The following is an 18,348-nucleotide window of genomic DNA, read 5'->3' on the forward strand; positions in this document are numbered from 1 at the left end:
AGAAAATACTGCTCTATTTGTTGGTTTAGTAAGTTAATCATATATAACTTTAATAGTTATCAAGTTTGCTATGATAGACCGCTAAGATAAACGTTTTACTTTACTTTGATTGTATCAATGAAAACATCTTTTTTCTTATGTTTAAAATAGACAGTAAATTTATAAATCAAAACTCTATTTAACCATAAAAATACCCCAAGCACTAAAGAAACACTTTGGATTTATTACAAAAAATTCAGTATCAGATTATTTTCATTAAGTTGAACAAAACAGTTTTTAAATTATTTGTAATTGTAAATACTTACTTATTGTTTCACTTTGCATAATCAATGAGATCTAGTGACAGAGAGGTCCACCGGATCCACATTAGTGATTTGTCATGGTCAATAATGCAATTTAAGAACAGAAACTGAAAAAAAAACAAAGTTATAAATAGTATAATACATAAAGTTGATTTAAACTGGTATTTTTATTAAAATAGTCATGTGTGTGCATGTCTAACAACTTAAGTAAAGTACACACAACTGTTTTGCAAACAGAGATATTAAATTTGTATAAAAAATCATAAAAATATTACTTATTAAAAATGTGTTTTATTCATTATTATACAAACAACTTGGTTTACATTTAAAATAATTCTCATAGTATAAAAACAACATTGCCACTCTTTAAAACAAAAAACTATCCTTAGTGACCTTGTACAGTCCTAAGTCATCCTGTGCTTTTTTTTCAAATCATATTGAAAATCTTAATTTAATTGAAATAAACTTTTCAAATCAATATAAATCATGTTTTAAAACAAAACAGGTTATAAAATATCAAAACATTGTTACTTGACCAACTTTATCTGTATCAAGGTCTAGAAAAAACTGGCCTAAGACTTTTAAAAACATAAAACTATTTTGATTTGTCCTTACTCAACCTTAGATTTAAAAAATTCAAACTCTGCTGAACAATATTAAGTATTTTGAATGTATGGCAAGCATGATACAAAATACTTATAAACTTTTGGTGAAAATGTAAGGTTTTCAAAATTATATCTTTTTTTACAACATTATACTTATACAAAGATAAAATGTTTTAAAAACAAGTGTTGATTAAATAAAAGTAATTTTATACATTTAGATATATAAATGTAAAAGTACTGGGTGTAAGGGACAGGGGTGGGGGCTTATAAATTTATATGCTCATCTGTTTACCAGAGGTCTTAACTACTTTATCTACTTTATAGATAGCTGATTTATAAATTAAATGTTATATGTCATCAGTCACATAAAGGTTAGAATTTTTTTCTATACCCTTAATAGGTTTTAACCAAAACACTATGTTAAAATTTTAGCATGGGTGCCATACTTTCAGAAAAAAAGAATAGTTTAAGTTTGTGTATCAGGTTAAAACTTTTTTTTATAAACTTATAAACAGTTATATAAAAATTTATCTACTGCTATGATTAAATAATATGTTAATGAAACTAAAACTTTTAGCTTTTGTGTTTTACCAGGTAAAATGTATTATACTGTTATCTTAATCTTCAAATTACATACATGGTTTGTCTTATAGTATGGATCTGTTTGATATATAAGAGTTAAACAACTCTAAGTTGTAGTTAATAATACTATTATTAAAACATACTCACCACTGTACTATACCAAAAACTTGCAGAAATAATTTTATTGGGTGGGTTGTAGAAGAAGATATTGTTGTAAACAAACTTTCAAAACACTAGGTGCTTATTTCGTTTTAATAAGTATTCGCTGTTCAAATACTAGTTTTATTACTTACAAAACCACTGTACGAAACCCAATTTACAATTTAATTTAAAAAACTTTTTACGTTTAAAATGACCAAACTATACAATTAAAAGTCAAAAAAATTAAATTCTTGCAATATTCACAAATTTCAACATACTATCAAAAAATTACAAAATGTAAAATTTGACTAATAAACTAGGTTTTAATAAAAACATTTTTTGATTAATTTTTAATAGATTTCTTTATAAAAATTGTTACAACAGAAGTATTTATTTTCACATCTAAAAACTCGCACAAATAAAAGTTTTAGAACGTTTGTATAATGTTTCAATTTTGTTAAAAAATAGAGTAGTTTTATCCGTGAAAAACTATGTGGATGAAAGCTTAACTTCAAAACAGGAAAAGAAAGCAGTTACTTATTAATGTTATATTTACCAGACCAAAAAAGTACCAAAAAATAAGTTTAATAATTTTTGTTTAACAATACATATGGTTGGAAAAATTAATGTTTAAAGAATATTATAATTTATTTTAGGAATTTTTACATAACAGTGTATACCATATATTTTGAAAAAATAAAAGCGTCAATAAACCTAACCAAGTTAAAATGTCTTATTTTTGTATGTCTATAAAAATAAACAGTAATTAAGTTGGTGTCTATTGTTAATGTTATTTTAGTTTATAAACTTTTCAGTTGTTGGTTTTATAAGTAAACATGTGAAACTGCGGTTAATTTTCTTAATGATTCTTGTAAAAATTAATAATTTAAAACTTAACTTTTATCAGTACTTGTGCAATTGATATAAAAACTTCTAACTGAAATATAGAATTAATTCAATAATTGCTTACTTAGATGCTTTAAACAGCTTTCTTATTATATGAATATAATTTATTAAACTTTAGTAAAAGAAATAAAAATGTTACATAATAAAGTTAAATAAGCATTTGTAAGCAAGTTTTAAAATTTTCTAGTAACTAATATTGTTTCCTACAATAAAATTAATGTAAAAAAAACTTACAAAACGAATAGTAAAAACTTTTATTTTAAACTAGACTGTCATTTAATTTTTTTTTAAACTTGAAAAATTTTATTGCTTTGCCACTACTTACTTTTCACTAAATATGTAATGTTGTTCTAAGCAGCTTTCAAAATGACTAGCAGCTAAAATAGAAACATTGAAAAAAAAATCAATTTTAAAAGCTTTAAAACAAGCATATTAATTTAAACTATATACACTTGTAATAAAATGAATGAAACACTTTGACATTTTTCGGTCCAGTTTTTACTTAAAGTTTTTATTAAAAGTAAGAGCATTGTTATCATTATTTAAAAAGTGTTTCGTACAATGTATAATTTACAAGGTATACACAGATTTATATTGCAAATGAAGATTTAAAGTAAAATGTGAATTTAGAAAACAAAAAAACTAAAAAGATTGCTAAAAAAGTTCGAAAATAAATTAGTTATGTTAGTTTATTATTTAAATAAATAAACTGCTAAGATTAATGTCTAGCTACATAAGTTTAGCAGTTATAAGTCTGTGAACTTTGTATGTTGTATAGTATCTACAAAGCTACAATAAATATAATTTTTTTTTAATTACATATTGAACTTTTCTTCAAATCATGTTGAAAAATAACTTGCAATTTTTAATTTTTATCGAAATTATTTACAAAACTCACACAAATATACGTTTTAGAATGTTTGTATTATTTTTCAATTTTTGAAAAAATAAAGTAAAATCATATCTCAGTCGTTTTGAAAATATTGTTAAACTAAATTAAATTAAATTAAATTAATATTAGAAAATATATAACTGTCGTGTTAGTAATCAACCAAAAATATTATAGTTTAAAATTATACTAATTTAATATTAATTTTTATTTTGAGTTGAAGAATTTGAAAACAACTACATAGCTATTGCAAATTTAGATAAATTATATGGCAAAATACCATAAACTTAATAAGTATTGACTGAATTAAGTTTTACTCAAACTGGGTTTTAGTTTAATGCAATGTTCTTAAGTATTTTTGTGTATGAGTGATTTTTTATTATGTCTTAGACAATTTTATAAATTAATTGTACTTGTTTGATGCTGTAGATTATATTTTTACTTGTTTAATTTAATCAACTAAAATGATAACAATAGCACTAATTTAACCAACTTCTAAATTTGTAATCGTAACTTTTTTTTTTCTATAATTCAGTTATTTAAATATATATGGACCAATTGCCAAAGTTTTATTCTTTAATTTAGCTGTAATCAATATATTTTTAAGATTTTTTTTATAAATTCTATTTTTTTTACTTATTTTAAGATGTGATTAACACCTTTGAAATTTACTACCAATTAAAGTAGGAGTATATAAAAAATATTGATTTCACAAGCTTAACAATAAGCGTAATTTATTATAATAAAGATTCAAATTTCTTTTTATTTGAATTTTGTTTCGAAAAGTTTGTGTTTGGCGTTAAGTTATCATCAATATTTTACTTTGCGAATACAATATTTTCAATATAAATTTATTGAATTGAAAATTTTTAAGGTTCACAACATGTTGAGTGAATAACTTTTGTTTACATTTACTTTTTTACGTATATACTTTTAAATACTTAATAACAAAAAACAATGGTTAAATTAATTAGTTGGACTTTAAACAATTCATCAAACGATTTTTTAAACTATACTACTTTTTTATAATCCTATAATATTAAAAGCTTTTAGTGCTTCTAGTTCCCTAAAAAATAAAAAATAAAAATTTGATATATAAAGAGTATAACAAAGTTTCTAATACTTTTAAAGTATAAAAGGAAATACTTGCAAACAAGATCGCAAGAATTCAAAAAAAAAAATGGTCGAAAAGCTGCCGGGACATTTCGCAAAACGCAATATTTGTGTATTTTGAACGCTAGGTCGGAATTTCGCCCGATTTTAATTCAAATTCTTATTTGGTAAAAATTATATTTTTAAATTAGATTTTTACTTGTTTGCTATCTAAAAAGTAAACACGTTTCTAATTAATTCAAACATATTTTATTTCATATAAACAAAAACATACTAAACGCTTTGTCTTGCTTCATAGATGGCATATTTAATGTTTATATTAAGTGTTTAAATCATTTTTATGTATGTTAAACGCTTAGAAATATTTCTAAGGTATGATATACAAACTTATATTAGTTTTGAATATTATAGTTTGAGAAACTTCTAATTTAGAAACTGTTTTTATAAATTTCAGTAGGTTTCTTTACAGCTAATCAAATTGGAAAACATGTTGTTATTTTTACAACTAAATATTAAGGGCTATCTAAAATTTTAATAAGAGTTGGAATATAAATCAAATAGCAACACATTATAGTAATGCAATTTATTAAGGCAAAAAAATAATTACGAAAAATTATCAATCAAACTGAATAATTATACATCTTTTTTAGAGAAGTAGTTGTATAACTGAACACAATTTTTTATCGTCTCATCCATCCATGCTTCATCAACTTCTGGTGCGTGAAGGTTTCGCTGAAAACGTCATTCAGCATTTCAGTGATAAATTTGTGGAACTTCAATGTGCTCTTATCCCTCGGCACCTTGAAGTCCTTCTTGACTTCATCGTCATCGTCGAAGATGAAATCACCTTCCACCATCAGGTACACGGAGACCAGCATTCCGAAGATGTCGGCGTCCTTGTATGTTTTCTCCTGTATTATTCCCGGAGATCTGTATCCTTGCGTGCCAACGCAGTTCCAGTTTTCGAACGGCTTTAAATAAATAATGTAAAATTTTATTTTTTATTTATTAAGTTTCTAAATCATGTTAAAAAAAATTAATAGTAGTTTTATATAAAAATTTAGTATCTATCATTTTAAGTTTTATAAGTCTTAAATTGAATATTTATTAAATTATAAATAAATTTTATCGATGTTTTTATGTAGTTTTTAGTATATTTAAATACATTTGAAGAAAAAAATTAACAAATTTTAAAATTTTATACCACGTGTATAGCTCAGTCATGTGTCTTAATAAAACTGACCTTATCGCTTTCTATGTGAGTGCATCCGAAATCAACGAATTTCACTTCAATGTCGCCTTCATGTTCTCTTATTAGTATGTTGTCTAATTTAACGTCCAAATGGTAGACCCCCTTCTGGTTCATGCGATTGATCGTTTTGTACGCCTGAAAAAAAATTGTTGGTTTTAAATCAGTTTAAAATTATCATAAATAGCACAAGTTAATTATAAGTTATAAGTGGTTATCTACTGGATACGGATCATATGTACTTTTCAAGTGTTTCTTGTAACATATAGTGTAAGGTTCGAAACTTAATTGACTTTAATCAACCTCTGCTTTTTCTTGCTTAATACAAGTGTTATTTTTAAGTCAGGATCTGGTTGGATCCGGATCCAGCTAATTTGAAAACTTTATCCTGATCGAGGAGGGTTATAATTTTAAAAAAGTCGGAAACCGGATACTAGATTACAATAAATTATTTAATTTTTAGCTTAGATACTTTTTTAATTGTTACTTTTTAATATAAGTGAATATTTTAGTAGTTGGAAGTAATTCAAAATTAATTCTGCCATAGTTTTATTAACAAACAATTATATAAAGAACATATCTTTAAATTTAAAATTATCAAACCTTCTTGAACAACAGCTTCGCATTCTTCTCATCCATGTATTCATGCTTGTCTAAATAAGCTGAAATATCTTTGAAACCGTCTAGGTATTCCATCACTATGATTTAGTAGTCCTCATAAGTGTACCAGTCCTTTAGTTTCACTATATCTGTTTAATATTGATTATTTTTAGTTTTAAAGTGTTTAACATCTTTGTGATCATTGTTTATGTTCTTTGTTTTTTGCATGCCAAACGTAGGCATTATAGACATTGATACTGACATCATGACTAAACTATAAGACATGCAAAAGAAAGAAAAAAGAAAAAAATAAGTTAAGTATAAGTGATTTCTAGAGACAAGAAAATAATGTTGAAGGATAAGGCAAACGAAATTCTTACTATTTTCCAAGGCTGTTCCTTTCACTGTCCCTAATACTTTTTGGTGTTTTTCAACTTCCTCAGGGATTCCAGTAACATTTTTCATAGAACAATATTTTATTGCAACTTTGAGGTTTTCGTGTTTCGGCATGCCTGTGAACAAATGCATGTTACAAATAACCAATATTGTAAAATCTAAATTATCAAAAAGCTGATGAAAATTATTTAAGAAACTTATTTTTAGTTATTTTAATCATAAGTTATTACAGATTAATAACAACGTCAAAACTCAACATTTTTTTGAATTTTTACTCATAGACTTTTAATTTTAACAGAAGTAGTAATTCCAATTACTCAATTACCTATAAACACTGCCCCGTGTCCTCCCCATCCGATGCATTTATCAGTAATCTTGTATTTGTGGAAAAACATTTTATTAGTACTGGAGTATTTCAAATGATAGTCATCAACAGTCAGTTCGCTTTTGTCGGGTAGCTTCAATGTTTGTGTTACGCATTTTCCCGGTCAGTTTTACATTTTTTAGCTATGACTGTTACTGGTTGTATGTTTTTTCGTTTGTTTATTATGGGTACCATTTCGTATTTTACGATAGCTTGTTAAGTGAAATTTTACTAAAGTTCTGTGTTGTAAAGTAAGTTTTACTTTTATATAAGTAAAGCAAAAGTTGAGTTTGTCAGCTTAATATAATTTATTAGTTTGATTTTCATTAGAAGAAATAGGTAAATTAGTTAAGTAAATAAATGAAGTTTAAAGAAAGTAAAAAGTAAACTTACAAAGCATTTGTTTACTGTAGTTTGCATAGTAACAAAAAATGTTGTGAAAATTTAGATAAAAATAAAAAATGCATTTGAAAGGGCATATTACGTAAGATGTATATTTTAAAGAAAAAAAAAGTTTCGCTCAGTATTAGTCCGGCTAAGGTTTTAGGGTGGAGTAGACGGACGTGGTGGCCCTTGAAGAGCGACAGCGTGTGGTGAAAAACCCGTAAATTTTTTAAATTATTTTTTTTCTAAAATCGATATGGTGCAATCTTGTGGATTTGCGACACCTAGCGGATAAAAAAATTAGAAATTTAACTTTGATTTTTATTTAAAATAAACTAATTTCGCGATGTGTTTAAAATTCGTAATCAATTAGGCAGTTTTACAATTTTTTTAGAAGTCAGAGCTTAAAAACCTCGGAAACTTCTTTATGATAAAGTAAAGGTTTACAGTTTTATATTAAATTAAAGATTAACGTTTTTATAATGAAGTAAAGTCTAAATTTTAACAAGGTTTTTAACGTTAACAAGTTATACTGCATATATTATAAAATCTATGAAAAACTGTGAAAATTTATCGATTCTTATCGTTTTTTAAGCGAATGAGATATGTTAGTTTTATTTAAACTCTAACAATATAAATAACAAACTATTTAAAAGGTAACATATATTGAAGCTATTACAGGTATTACATACAAAGTAAAGTTTCATGTTTAACTGTTTTAATTGTTTTTTTTTTTTTTTGAAAACGGATAAACTTAATAATAAATGCATATTTCTAAGTACAACATTTATAAAACAGCATTCATTACAATTACATTAAGGCAATGGAGTACAATACAAAACCAGAAAAATTGGGTTTGAATCTTTATATTAAGCTTAAACTCAGCGAAATTTTTATTATCAGGCTTCTTATACATAACTCGTAATTACTTGTCCTTTACAGTTTAAATAATATTTTTGTTTGATAGTACAACTGTTTTAAATAAATGTAGCCCGCCTAAAACTTTTCTTCTATGTTCCGCGAGCAACTACTTCTAGCAAAATTAATCTAACACTTGTAAAAAGCTGCCCTCTACTTTACTCATTTATGACAACTAATTTATCTTGTAAACATTATTGTTATGTTCTTTTTAAAGTTTGCAGTTTGTTTTAACACGCTCAAACGTATTTTAAAAAAGCTATACATAAAAGCTGTATCTTAAATTAAGAAAAGCTGTATAGAAATCAGTAAAAGCTTAGAAGTAGAGCAACGAATAAAACTTATAAAAAGTTATTAACTCATGTTTGTTTGTTATTCAAAAAACGAGATTTTTAAGTAAATTTTCTGTCTATGTATGAACTCAAGTTAAATTTATTAAAAATTTTACAATAAAAATGATTTTTTTTTCAAAGCTTACAAAAGTTTAAGTAATTCTTCCACTTTCATTAAATACTAACGTACAAATTTTAAGGTTCGTATTTAACTAAACATAATTTTTTTTGAATCAAACATTGTTTATTTTATCTCTATTTGGAGTAAACTTTACATATAAATGCATCTAATTCTAAAACAGTAGTCATTACAGTCATAAAAGCAGATTAAGCGAGGCGATGGAGTAAAGTACCAACCCAGACAAAACGGGTCTGAATCTTGGCAAAACTTATATCGAGCTTAATTTTACATTAAATTTTTATTATAATTATCAGGCTCTTAATATTTAATTTGTAACCACTTATCCTTTATAGTTTAAAATCGTGTTTCTTATTGATAATACAATTATTTCATGTAAGCCCGCGGAAACTTTTTATATATTCTGCTCGCAACTCTTTCTAAAAAGAATGGCCTTTTATCTATAAAATGCTTTTTTTATAAAATCCTTGTATTTTACTCGTATAAATAAATAGTCTATCTTCTAAATAGTATCAATATATTTTTATTATAAAATGTATCATCTATGTCTGGTGTACTACCTGACAAAAAGCAAGTCGTTTTTGTTATGTGCAAATTATAAGTAGTTTATAAAAAATATCACTGTAAAGTAATGTTCAAAAAATGTACAAATAATAGAAATTAAAAGTAGAACGGATTTTACATTAAAGTATGTATTTTGATTTTAAAATTAGCCGAAATAAAATAAACTAAAAATTAAATAAACTCTACTTAACAATTTATCTTTCAACTTGTCATAAGCAAGAAGCTAAATGTCTATTAATCGAAAGTTTGAAAAAGTAGCTATAGCCAGTTAACATAAGTTTTAATTCTTTTTGAAAAAGATTCATTTAAGCACTGACTATGTCTTTGACCGAAACTTAGTTTGTAAAATAAAATCTTGAAAGAATAAATTCATTATTTCCCCTATAGTAGCTAGCTAAGTGCTTTATCTAAACTCGAAATCGTTAAACTTAACATAATAATTCTAAAAGTTAAGTATTGAGTACACAGAGATTTTATAGAAACTAAATACCTATACAATAAATATATCTTTAGACCCCAAATAACATTATACAAGAAAGTATTTTTGTAGTTTTTTGTGTACGCAAAAACGTATATGTGTTTAAAGTTGTTTTAATTTAGTTGAAAATTAACTAAAAGGCTTGCGTTAAGTTAAAAATAATGAGCTGAAACAATTTTTTTATTAATTTAAATGACACAAAAGTTTCGTTGTTAAAATTTGTTGGTATACTGTAACTTTCTAACAAAATTTATGTATAGTTTGGCAGTTTTAAATTCATCAAAGAGTTTCGTTTAAAGTTTTAAAAAAATATTTGGTATCCAGTTAAACTTCTCAATAACAGGTTCAGAATGATAAAGTAAAAACTAATAAATAATTTTTACTTATTTAAGCTATAATTTTCAGCTTCAAGCTGAGTAAAAAAAATTGTATTTTCTCGCGTTCATGTGATTTCTTTAGCAATTTTATTACTTTTATAAGTTTATTATATAACTTGTAACTTATTTTGGTAATATAATGCACTGACGAAAGTCAAAATGTACGAAATACAACCAGGCTTGGTAGAAACAATTTCCAGCAAAGTTGCCATAAAAAGTGTCATTCGACTTTAGAACAAGTTAATTTCATTTATACTGTAAAAATCTGATTTCATTACATAAAATTAGTAGCTTTTAACTTCCCAAGTTGCCAAAACACGACATTGTTAGAGTAAATATTTGCAGTAGCCAATAACACGATTTAAACATTGTTTATTTTACAACAATTTAGTTTTAAAATAGGATATTTTAGTGATAGCTGCAGACCGCGGTAACCTTTATAAAGTGCGGCCCGTGAATAACTTAAGAATAAGAAAAATGACTCTTTAATTGTAAAGTCTGCCAATTTAACTGATAAGGAAATGCTGCAGCTACAAAACTTTTAATTTAAATTAACAGGTTCAACAGATATTCTTTTGAAATTAACACATATTCAGTTTTTTTAGGAAAAATTCGTAATAAATTTTTGTTATGCTTTCACACCAGAGCCCTACAGTGTAATTTGACCTGAGAACCTAAACAAATCACATTATATTTTAACAACATGTTCATAGTTTATAAACAAACACGAAGAAATTGCCAAAGCAGGTCCTTTTAAAATACATACTTGGACAGCTAAATATTTCAGTTCAAACACCGTTGATAAAGAAAACAATTTTTTCTTGGCACCTTAACTAGTTTCGTAAAAGCTACCCATCAGTAACGATATTTACAACTTATGTAATTAACAACTGCAAGACTACCAGGATAAAAAATCAGTACATACTAATTACCTCTTTAAATATAATCTAGCTTGTGCAAACGAAATATGCAGTCAACATATACGACTTTGGTAAACGGATTATGCTTACAACGACTTATTAAACGTTTTGGTCTTTACCCTTTTGATGCATATTTAACTTTTTATAACAGTTTTAGTAAGGGACTATTTCTTATCAGAATTATGCAGTGCACAAATAATTGTAAATACAAAAAAAATTAAATTGATTTTTGAACTTTTGTAACCTTATGTAATTCTGTAACTTTATTTTAGATAAAAAACAGTTTATAATAGAACACAATTTATTTAATACACAAAAAAACATAATATTTGAAGATTGGATTCATTCCATGTTTTTCACACGTCCAACGTCAGCAACAAATAGAAGACCACCGGAGAGACCTGTAAGAATAATATATAATTAATAAACCGGAAAAATTATTGATGCTTTTTAAACTAAAAATTAGTAATATTTCATTTAATAATTAAATCATATTAGTGAACAGATGCCGTTAAAAGTGGCTGAAACTCAAAAAGCAACGTAACATGTAATAAAAAAGCATCCAACAAACTTGTAGCTTTTGCAGTCAAAACAACAGTTTATTAACAATTTACAAATAAAAAAATGCAAGCAAGCAATACAAACTAATTTAATTCATTAATTTTAATAACTATACGTGTTCAAAGTTTAACTAAAATCATATAACTTAGCTATTAAATACCACAAAGAAATAAATTATAGTTCTGTGAAACAAAATAGCTTCCACAGCTTCAAACTTTTTAATAACCTCTATTTCACAAGTACTATATTTTAGTCTCTTTAAAATTAATTGTAGACTTGTAACAAAAATTATAGTAAAACAATCAAAAAACATACAAGTTTAAAATGTTAGCTACAAAATCTACATGTTATTGTAAATTAACACCAGCTTTTAAATTTGACTTAAGTCAGTTTATCTTAAAGCTTATAAAATTTATACATATGTAAACAACAAATAAATAAAGACGTTTGAATGATTAAAATTAACAACACTTTTTACTTTTAACAAGTTTGATTGAGCAATGCTTACAAATCTTAAATAACTTATTTTCTTTACAAAAGATAATAAATACTGAAAAAATTAATTAATAAAACAAAAATTCGAGTAAATTTGAAAAAAATAATTATAATAGCAATCGACACAAACGATATAAAATTTATAAATTATAAAATCTAAATAAGATAATTAGAAGGAGCATAGACTATTTAAAAGCTTTATTTTTCAATCATAGTTGTCACAACTGTTATTAAATTTAGTAAAGAAAAAGTTATTTACATTAAAACAGATTAAAATATTATAGTAAATTGGACAAAATAAAATGAGAAAATACTGCACCATTTGTTGGTCTAGTAATTTAAACAAATGTAATTTTAATAATTCTCAAATTTGCTATGATACACCGCTAAGATAAACATATATTTAATTTTGGTTAAACTAATAAATACATATTTTTTCTTATGTTCAAAATAAACAGTCGATTTATAAATCAAAACTCTATTTAACTATAAAAAACACCAAGCACTAAAAAAACACTTTGGATTTATTAAAAAAATTTCAGTATCAGATTATTTTTTCTATATGTTTAACAAAACAGTTTTTAAATTATTTGTAATTGTAAACACTTACTTATTGTTCCACTTCGCACAATTTATGATATTTAGTGACAGAGAGGTCCACCGGTTCCGCTTCAGTGATTTGGCATCGGTGAACCAATTCAAGACACTGAAAAAAAAATTATAAGTATTACAATTCATAGAGTTGATTTAAACTGGTATTAAATATTTAGTAAAGCATTTTATTTAAACACAATAGATATATAGAATATGTAAAAATTTGTGGCCACATTGTTAAATATTAAGCATGTTCCATCACAATTATCATTGTTTCGTTATGATTTTCTTATTGAATCACTAGTTAAATAAACTTCACTTATTCTTTTAACAAAAAAAAAGTATAATGTGCAACAGTTGTATGAAAAATGTTAGCAGGAATAATTAAAACGACATATTCTGTAAAAAAAGTTTTGAGGCTATTGTTCTGATAAGTTCAAATTTCTTATTAAACTGAACTGTATAATTATTTCTTGACATACAGATTAATATGTCAAGTTGACTAAAAGGTTTGTTGTAGATGAAAAGTGTATAGAAGTTCAAATGACCAGTTTGTAGAGAGCATATTTATCTTTTAGGGTTATAAACTTTGTAAATTGAAACTGTGAAAAACACTCTTAAAAGTTTTAATGATTTTAAACAACTAGTTTTTGTAATATGTACTATGATTACTTAATTTAAACTACTGATATGAAAACACACTGTTCAAATATTACTTACATTTCAGGCCACCTGTATTAAACAATAAATTTTACTACTATTTTTTATGCTTTACTACACCACTATACATATTAAACACAACATTATAAGATACTAAGTTTTACAAGTACCATATTTTAGTCTCTTTAAACTTAATTGTAGATTTGTATACAATATATACAAGTTAACATGTAATAAAAAAGCATCCAACAAACTTGTAGCTTTTGCAGTCAAAACTACAGTTTGATAAAAATTGACAAAAAATTAAATGCAAGCGAGCAATACAAACTAAATAAATTTATTAATTTTAATAATCATATGTGTTTAAAGTTTAAATAAAATCATATAACTTATAAATAAAGACGTTTGAATGATTTAAATTACCATTTTATTGAAATTAACAACACTTTTTACTTTTAACAAGTTTGTTTGAGCAATGCTTACATATCTTAACTAACTTATTTTCCTTTCAAAAGATGATAAATACTCACATAATTAATTTACCAAACGAAAATTCGAGTTTAAATTATTAAAATAGAAATCAAAACAAACAAATGAAATTAATCAATTATCAAACCTAAATAAGATTATCAGAAGGAGCATACACTATTTAAAAGCTTTAATTTTTAATCATAGTTGTTGCAACTGCTAATAACTTTTTCTCTACTAAATTTAAGTACATTAAAACAGTTTAATATATTATAAAAAATTTGACAAAATTTACATTGCTCAATATGAGAAAATACTGCTCTATTTGTTGGTTTAGTAAGTTAATCATATATAACTTTAATAGTTATCAAGTTTGCTATGATAGACCGCTAAGATAAACGTTTTACTTTACTTTGATTGTATCAATGAAAACATCTTTTTTCTTATGTTTAAAATAGACAGTAAATTTATAAATCAAAACTCTATTTAACCATAAAAATACCCCAAGCACTAAAGAAACACTTTGAATTTATTACAAAAAATTCAGTATCAGATTATTTTCTTAAAGTTGAACAAAACAGTTTTTAAATTATTTGTAATTGTAAATACTTACTTATTGTTTCACTTTGCATAATCAATGAGATCTAGTGACAGAGAGGTCCACCGGATCCACATTAGTGATTTGTCATGGTCAATAATGCAATTTAAGAACAGAAACTGAAAAAAAAACAAAGTTATAAATAGTATAATACATAAAGTTGATTTAAACTGGTATTTTTATTAAAATAGTCATGTGTGTGCATGTCTAACAACTTAAGTAAAGTACACACAACTGTTTTGCAAACAGAGATATTAAATTTGTATAAAAAATCATAAAAATATTACTTATTAAAAATGTGTTTTAATCATTATTATACAAACAACTTGGTTTACATTTAAAATAATTCTCATAGTATAAAAACAACATTGCCACTCTTTAAAACAAAAAACTATCCTTAGTGACCTTGTACAGTCCTAAGTCATCCTGTGCTTTTTTTTCAAATCATATTGAAAATCTTAATTTAATTGAAATAAACTTTTCAAATCAATATAAATCATGTTTTAAAACAAAACAGGTTATAAAATATCAAAACATTGTTACTTGACCAACTTTATCTGTATCAAGGTCTAGAAAAAACTGGCCTAAGACTTTTAAAAACATAAAACTATTTTGATTTGTCCTTACTCAACCTTAGATTTAAAAAATTCAAACTCTGCTGAACAATATTAAGTATTTTGAATGTATGGCAAGCATGATACAAAATACTTATAAACTTTTGGTGAAAATGTAAGGTTTTCAAAATTATATCTTTTTTTACAACATTATACTTATACAAAGATAAAATGTTTTAAAAACAAGTGTTGATTAAATAAAAGTAATTTTGTACATTTAGATATATAAATGTAAAAGTACTGGGTGTAAGGGACAGGGGTGGGGGCTTATAAATTTATATGCTCCTCTGTTTACCAGAGGTCTTAACTACTTTATCTACTTTATAGATAGCTGATTTATAAATTAAATGTTATATGTCATCAGTCACATAAAGGTTAGAATTTTTTTCTATACCCTTAATAGGTTTTAACCATAACACTATGTTAAAATTTTAGCATGGGTGCCATACTTTCAGAAAAAAAGAATAGTTTAAGTTTGTGTATCAGGTTAAAACTTTTTTTTATAAACTTATAAACAGTTATATAAAAAGTTATCTACTGCTATGATTAAATAATATGTTAATGAAACTAAAACTTTTAGCTTTTGTGTTTTACCAGGTAAAATGTATTATACTGTTATCTTAATCTTCAAATTACATACATGGTTTGTCTTATAGTATGGATCTGTTTGATATATAAGAGTTAAACAACTCTAAGTTGTAGTTAATAATACTATTATTAAAACATACTCACCACTGTACTATACCAAAAACTTGCAGAAATAATTTTATTGGGTGGGTTGTAGAAGAAGATATTGTTGTAAACAAACTTTCAAAACACTAGGTGCTTATTTCGTTTTAATAAGTATTCGCTGTTCAAATACTAGTTTTATTACTTACAAAACCACTGTACGAAACCCAATTTACAATTTAATTTAAAAAACTTTTTACGTTTAAAATGACCAAACTATACAATTAAAAGTCAAAAAAATTAAATTCTTGCAATATTCACAAATTTCAACATACTATCAAAAAATTACAAAATGTAAAATTTGACTAATAAACTAGGTTTTAATAAAAACATTTTTTGATTAATTTTTAATAGATTTCTTTATAAAAATTGTTACAACAGAAGTATTTATTTTCACATCTAAAAACTCGCACAAATAAAAGTTTTAGAACGTTTGTATAATGTTTCAATTTTGTTAAAAAATAGAGTAGTTTTATCCGTGAAAAACTATGTGGATGAAAGCTTAACTTCAAAACAGGAAAAGAAAGCAGTTACTAATTAATGTTATATTTACCAGACCAAAAAAGTACCAAAAAATAAGTTTAATAATTTTTGTTTAACAATACATATGGTTGGAAAAATTAATGTTTTGCTTTAAAATTTAAAGAATATTATAATTTATTTTAGGAATTTTTACATAACAGTGTATACCATATAATTTGAAAAAATAAAAGCGTCAATAAACCTAACCAAGTTAAAATGTCTTATTTTTGTATGTCTATAAAAATAAACAGTAATTAAGTTGGTGTCTATTGTTAATGTTATTTTAGTTTATAAACTTTTCAGTTGTTGGTTTTATAAGTAAACATGTGAAACTGCGGTTAATTTTCTTAATGATTCTTGTAAAAATTAATAATTTAAAACTTAACTTTTATCAGTACTTGTGCAATTGATATAAAAACTTCTAACTGAAATATAGAATTAATTCAATAATTGCTTACTTAGATGCTTTAAACAGCTTTCTTATTATATGAATATAATTTATTAAACTTTAGTAAAAGAAATAAAAATGTTACATAATAAAGTTAAATAAGCATTTGTAAGCAAGTTTTAAAATTTTCTAGTAACTAATATTGTTTCCTACAATAAAATTAATGTAAAAAAAACTTACAAAACGAATAGTAAAAACTTTTATTTTAAACTAGACTGTCATTTAATTTTTTTTTAAACTTGAAAAATTTTATTGCTTTGCCACTACTTACTTTTCACTAAATATGTAATGTTGTTCTAAGCAGCTTTCGAAATGACTAGCAGCTAAAATAGAAACATTGAAAAAAAAATCAATTTTAAAAGCTTTAAAACAAGCATATTAATTTAAACTATATACACTTGTAATAAAATGAATGAAACACTTTGACATTTTTCGGTCCAGTTTTTACTTAAAGTTTTTATTAAAAGTAAGAGCATTGTTATCATTATTTAAAAAGTGTTTCGTACACTGTATAATTTACAAGGTATACACAGATTTATATTGCAAATGAAGATTTAAAGTAAAATGTGAATTTAGAAAACAAAAAAACTAAAAAAGTTCGAAAATAAATTAGTTATGTTAGTTTATTATTTAAATAAATAAACTGCTAAGATTAATGTCTAGCTACATAAGTAAAGCAGTTATAAGTCTGTGAACTTTGTATGTTGTATAGTATCTACAAAGTTACAATAAATATAATTTTTTTTTAATTACATGTTGAACTTTTCTTCAAATCATGTTGAAAAATAACTTGCAATTTTTAATTTTTATCGAAATTATTTACAAAACTCACACAAATATACGTTTTAGAATGTTTGTATTATTTTTCAATTTTTGAAAAAATAAAGTAAAATCATATCTCAGTCGTTTTGAAAATATTGTTAAACTAAATTAAATTAAATTAAATTAATATTAGAAAATATATAACTGTCGTGTTAGTAATCAACCAAAAATATTATAGTTTAAAATTATACTAATTTAATATTAATTTTTATTTTGAGTTGAAGAATTTGAAAACAACTACATAGCTATTGCAAATTTAGATAAATTATATGGCAAAATACCATAAACTTAATAAGTATTGACTGAATTAAGTTTTACTCAAACTTGGTTTTAGTTTAATGCAATGTTCTTAAGTATTTTTGTGTATGAGTGATTTTTTATTATGTCTTAGACAATTTTATAAATTAATTGTACTTGTTTGATGCTGTAGATTATATTTTTACTTGTTTAATTTAATCAACTAAAATGATAACAATAGCACTAATTTAACCAACTTCTAAATTTGTAATCGTAACTTTTTTTTTTCTATAATTCAGTTATTTAAATATATATGGACCAATTGCCAAAGTTTTATTCTT

General features: G+C 24.4%; 1 protein-coding gene across 1 annotated transcript; it reads right to left on the reverse strand.

Moving 5' to 3' along the window:
* Positions 1–5,218: 5,218 nt before the first annotated feature.
* Positions 5,219–6,483, reverse strand: LOC145833663 (uncharacterized). The gene is made up of 3 exons (XM_082940810.1): positions 6,391–6,483; positions 5,782–5,925; positions 5,219–5,509 (listed from the first exon to the last, which is right to left on the reverse strand). Exons 1-3 carry the CDS (start codon positions 6,481–6,483, stop codon positions 5,219–5,221), a joined length of 528 nt encoding a protein of 175 aa, XP_082796936.1.
* Positions 6,484–18,348: the final 11,865 nt, after the last annotated feature.

Source organism: Thalia democratica, chromosome 4 (genome assembly GCF_965202585.1).
Source record: "Thalia democratica chromosome 4, ktThaDemo2.hap1.1, whole genome shotgun sequence".
Classification (NCBI taxonomy): Eukaryota; Metazoa; Chordata; class Thaliacea; order Salpida; family Salpidae; genus Thalia; species Thalia democratica.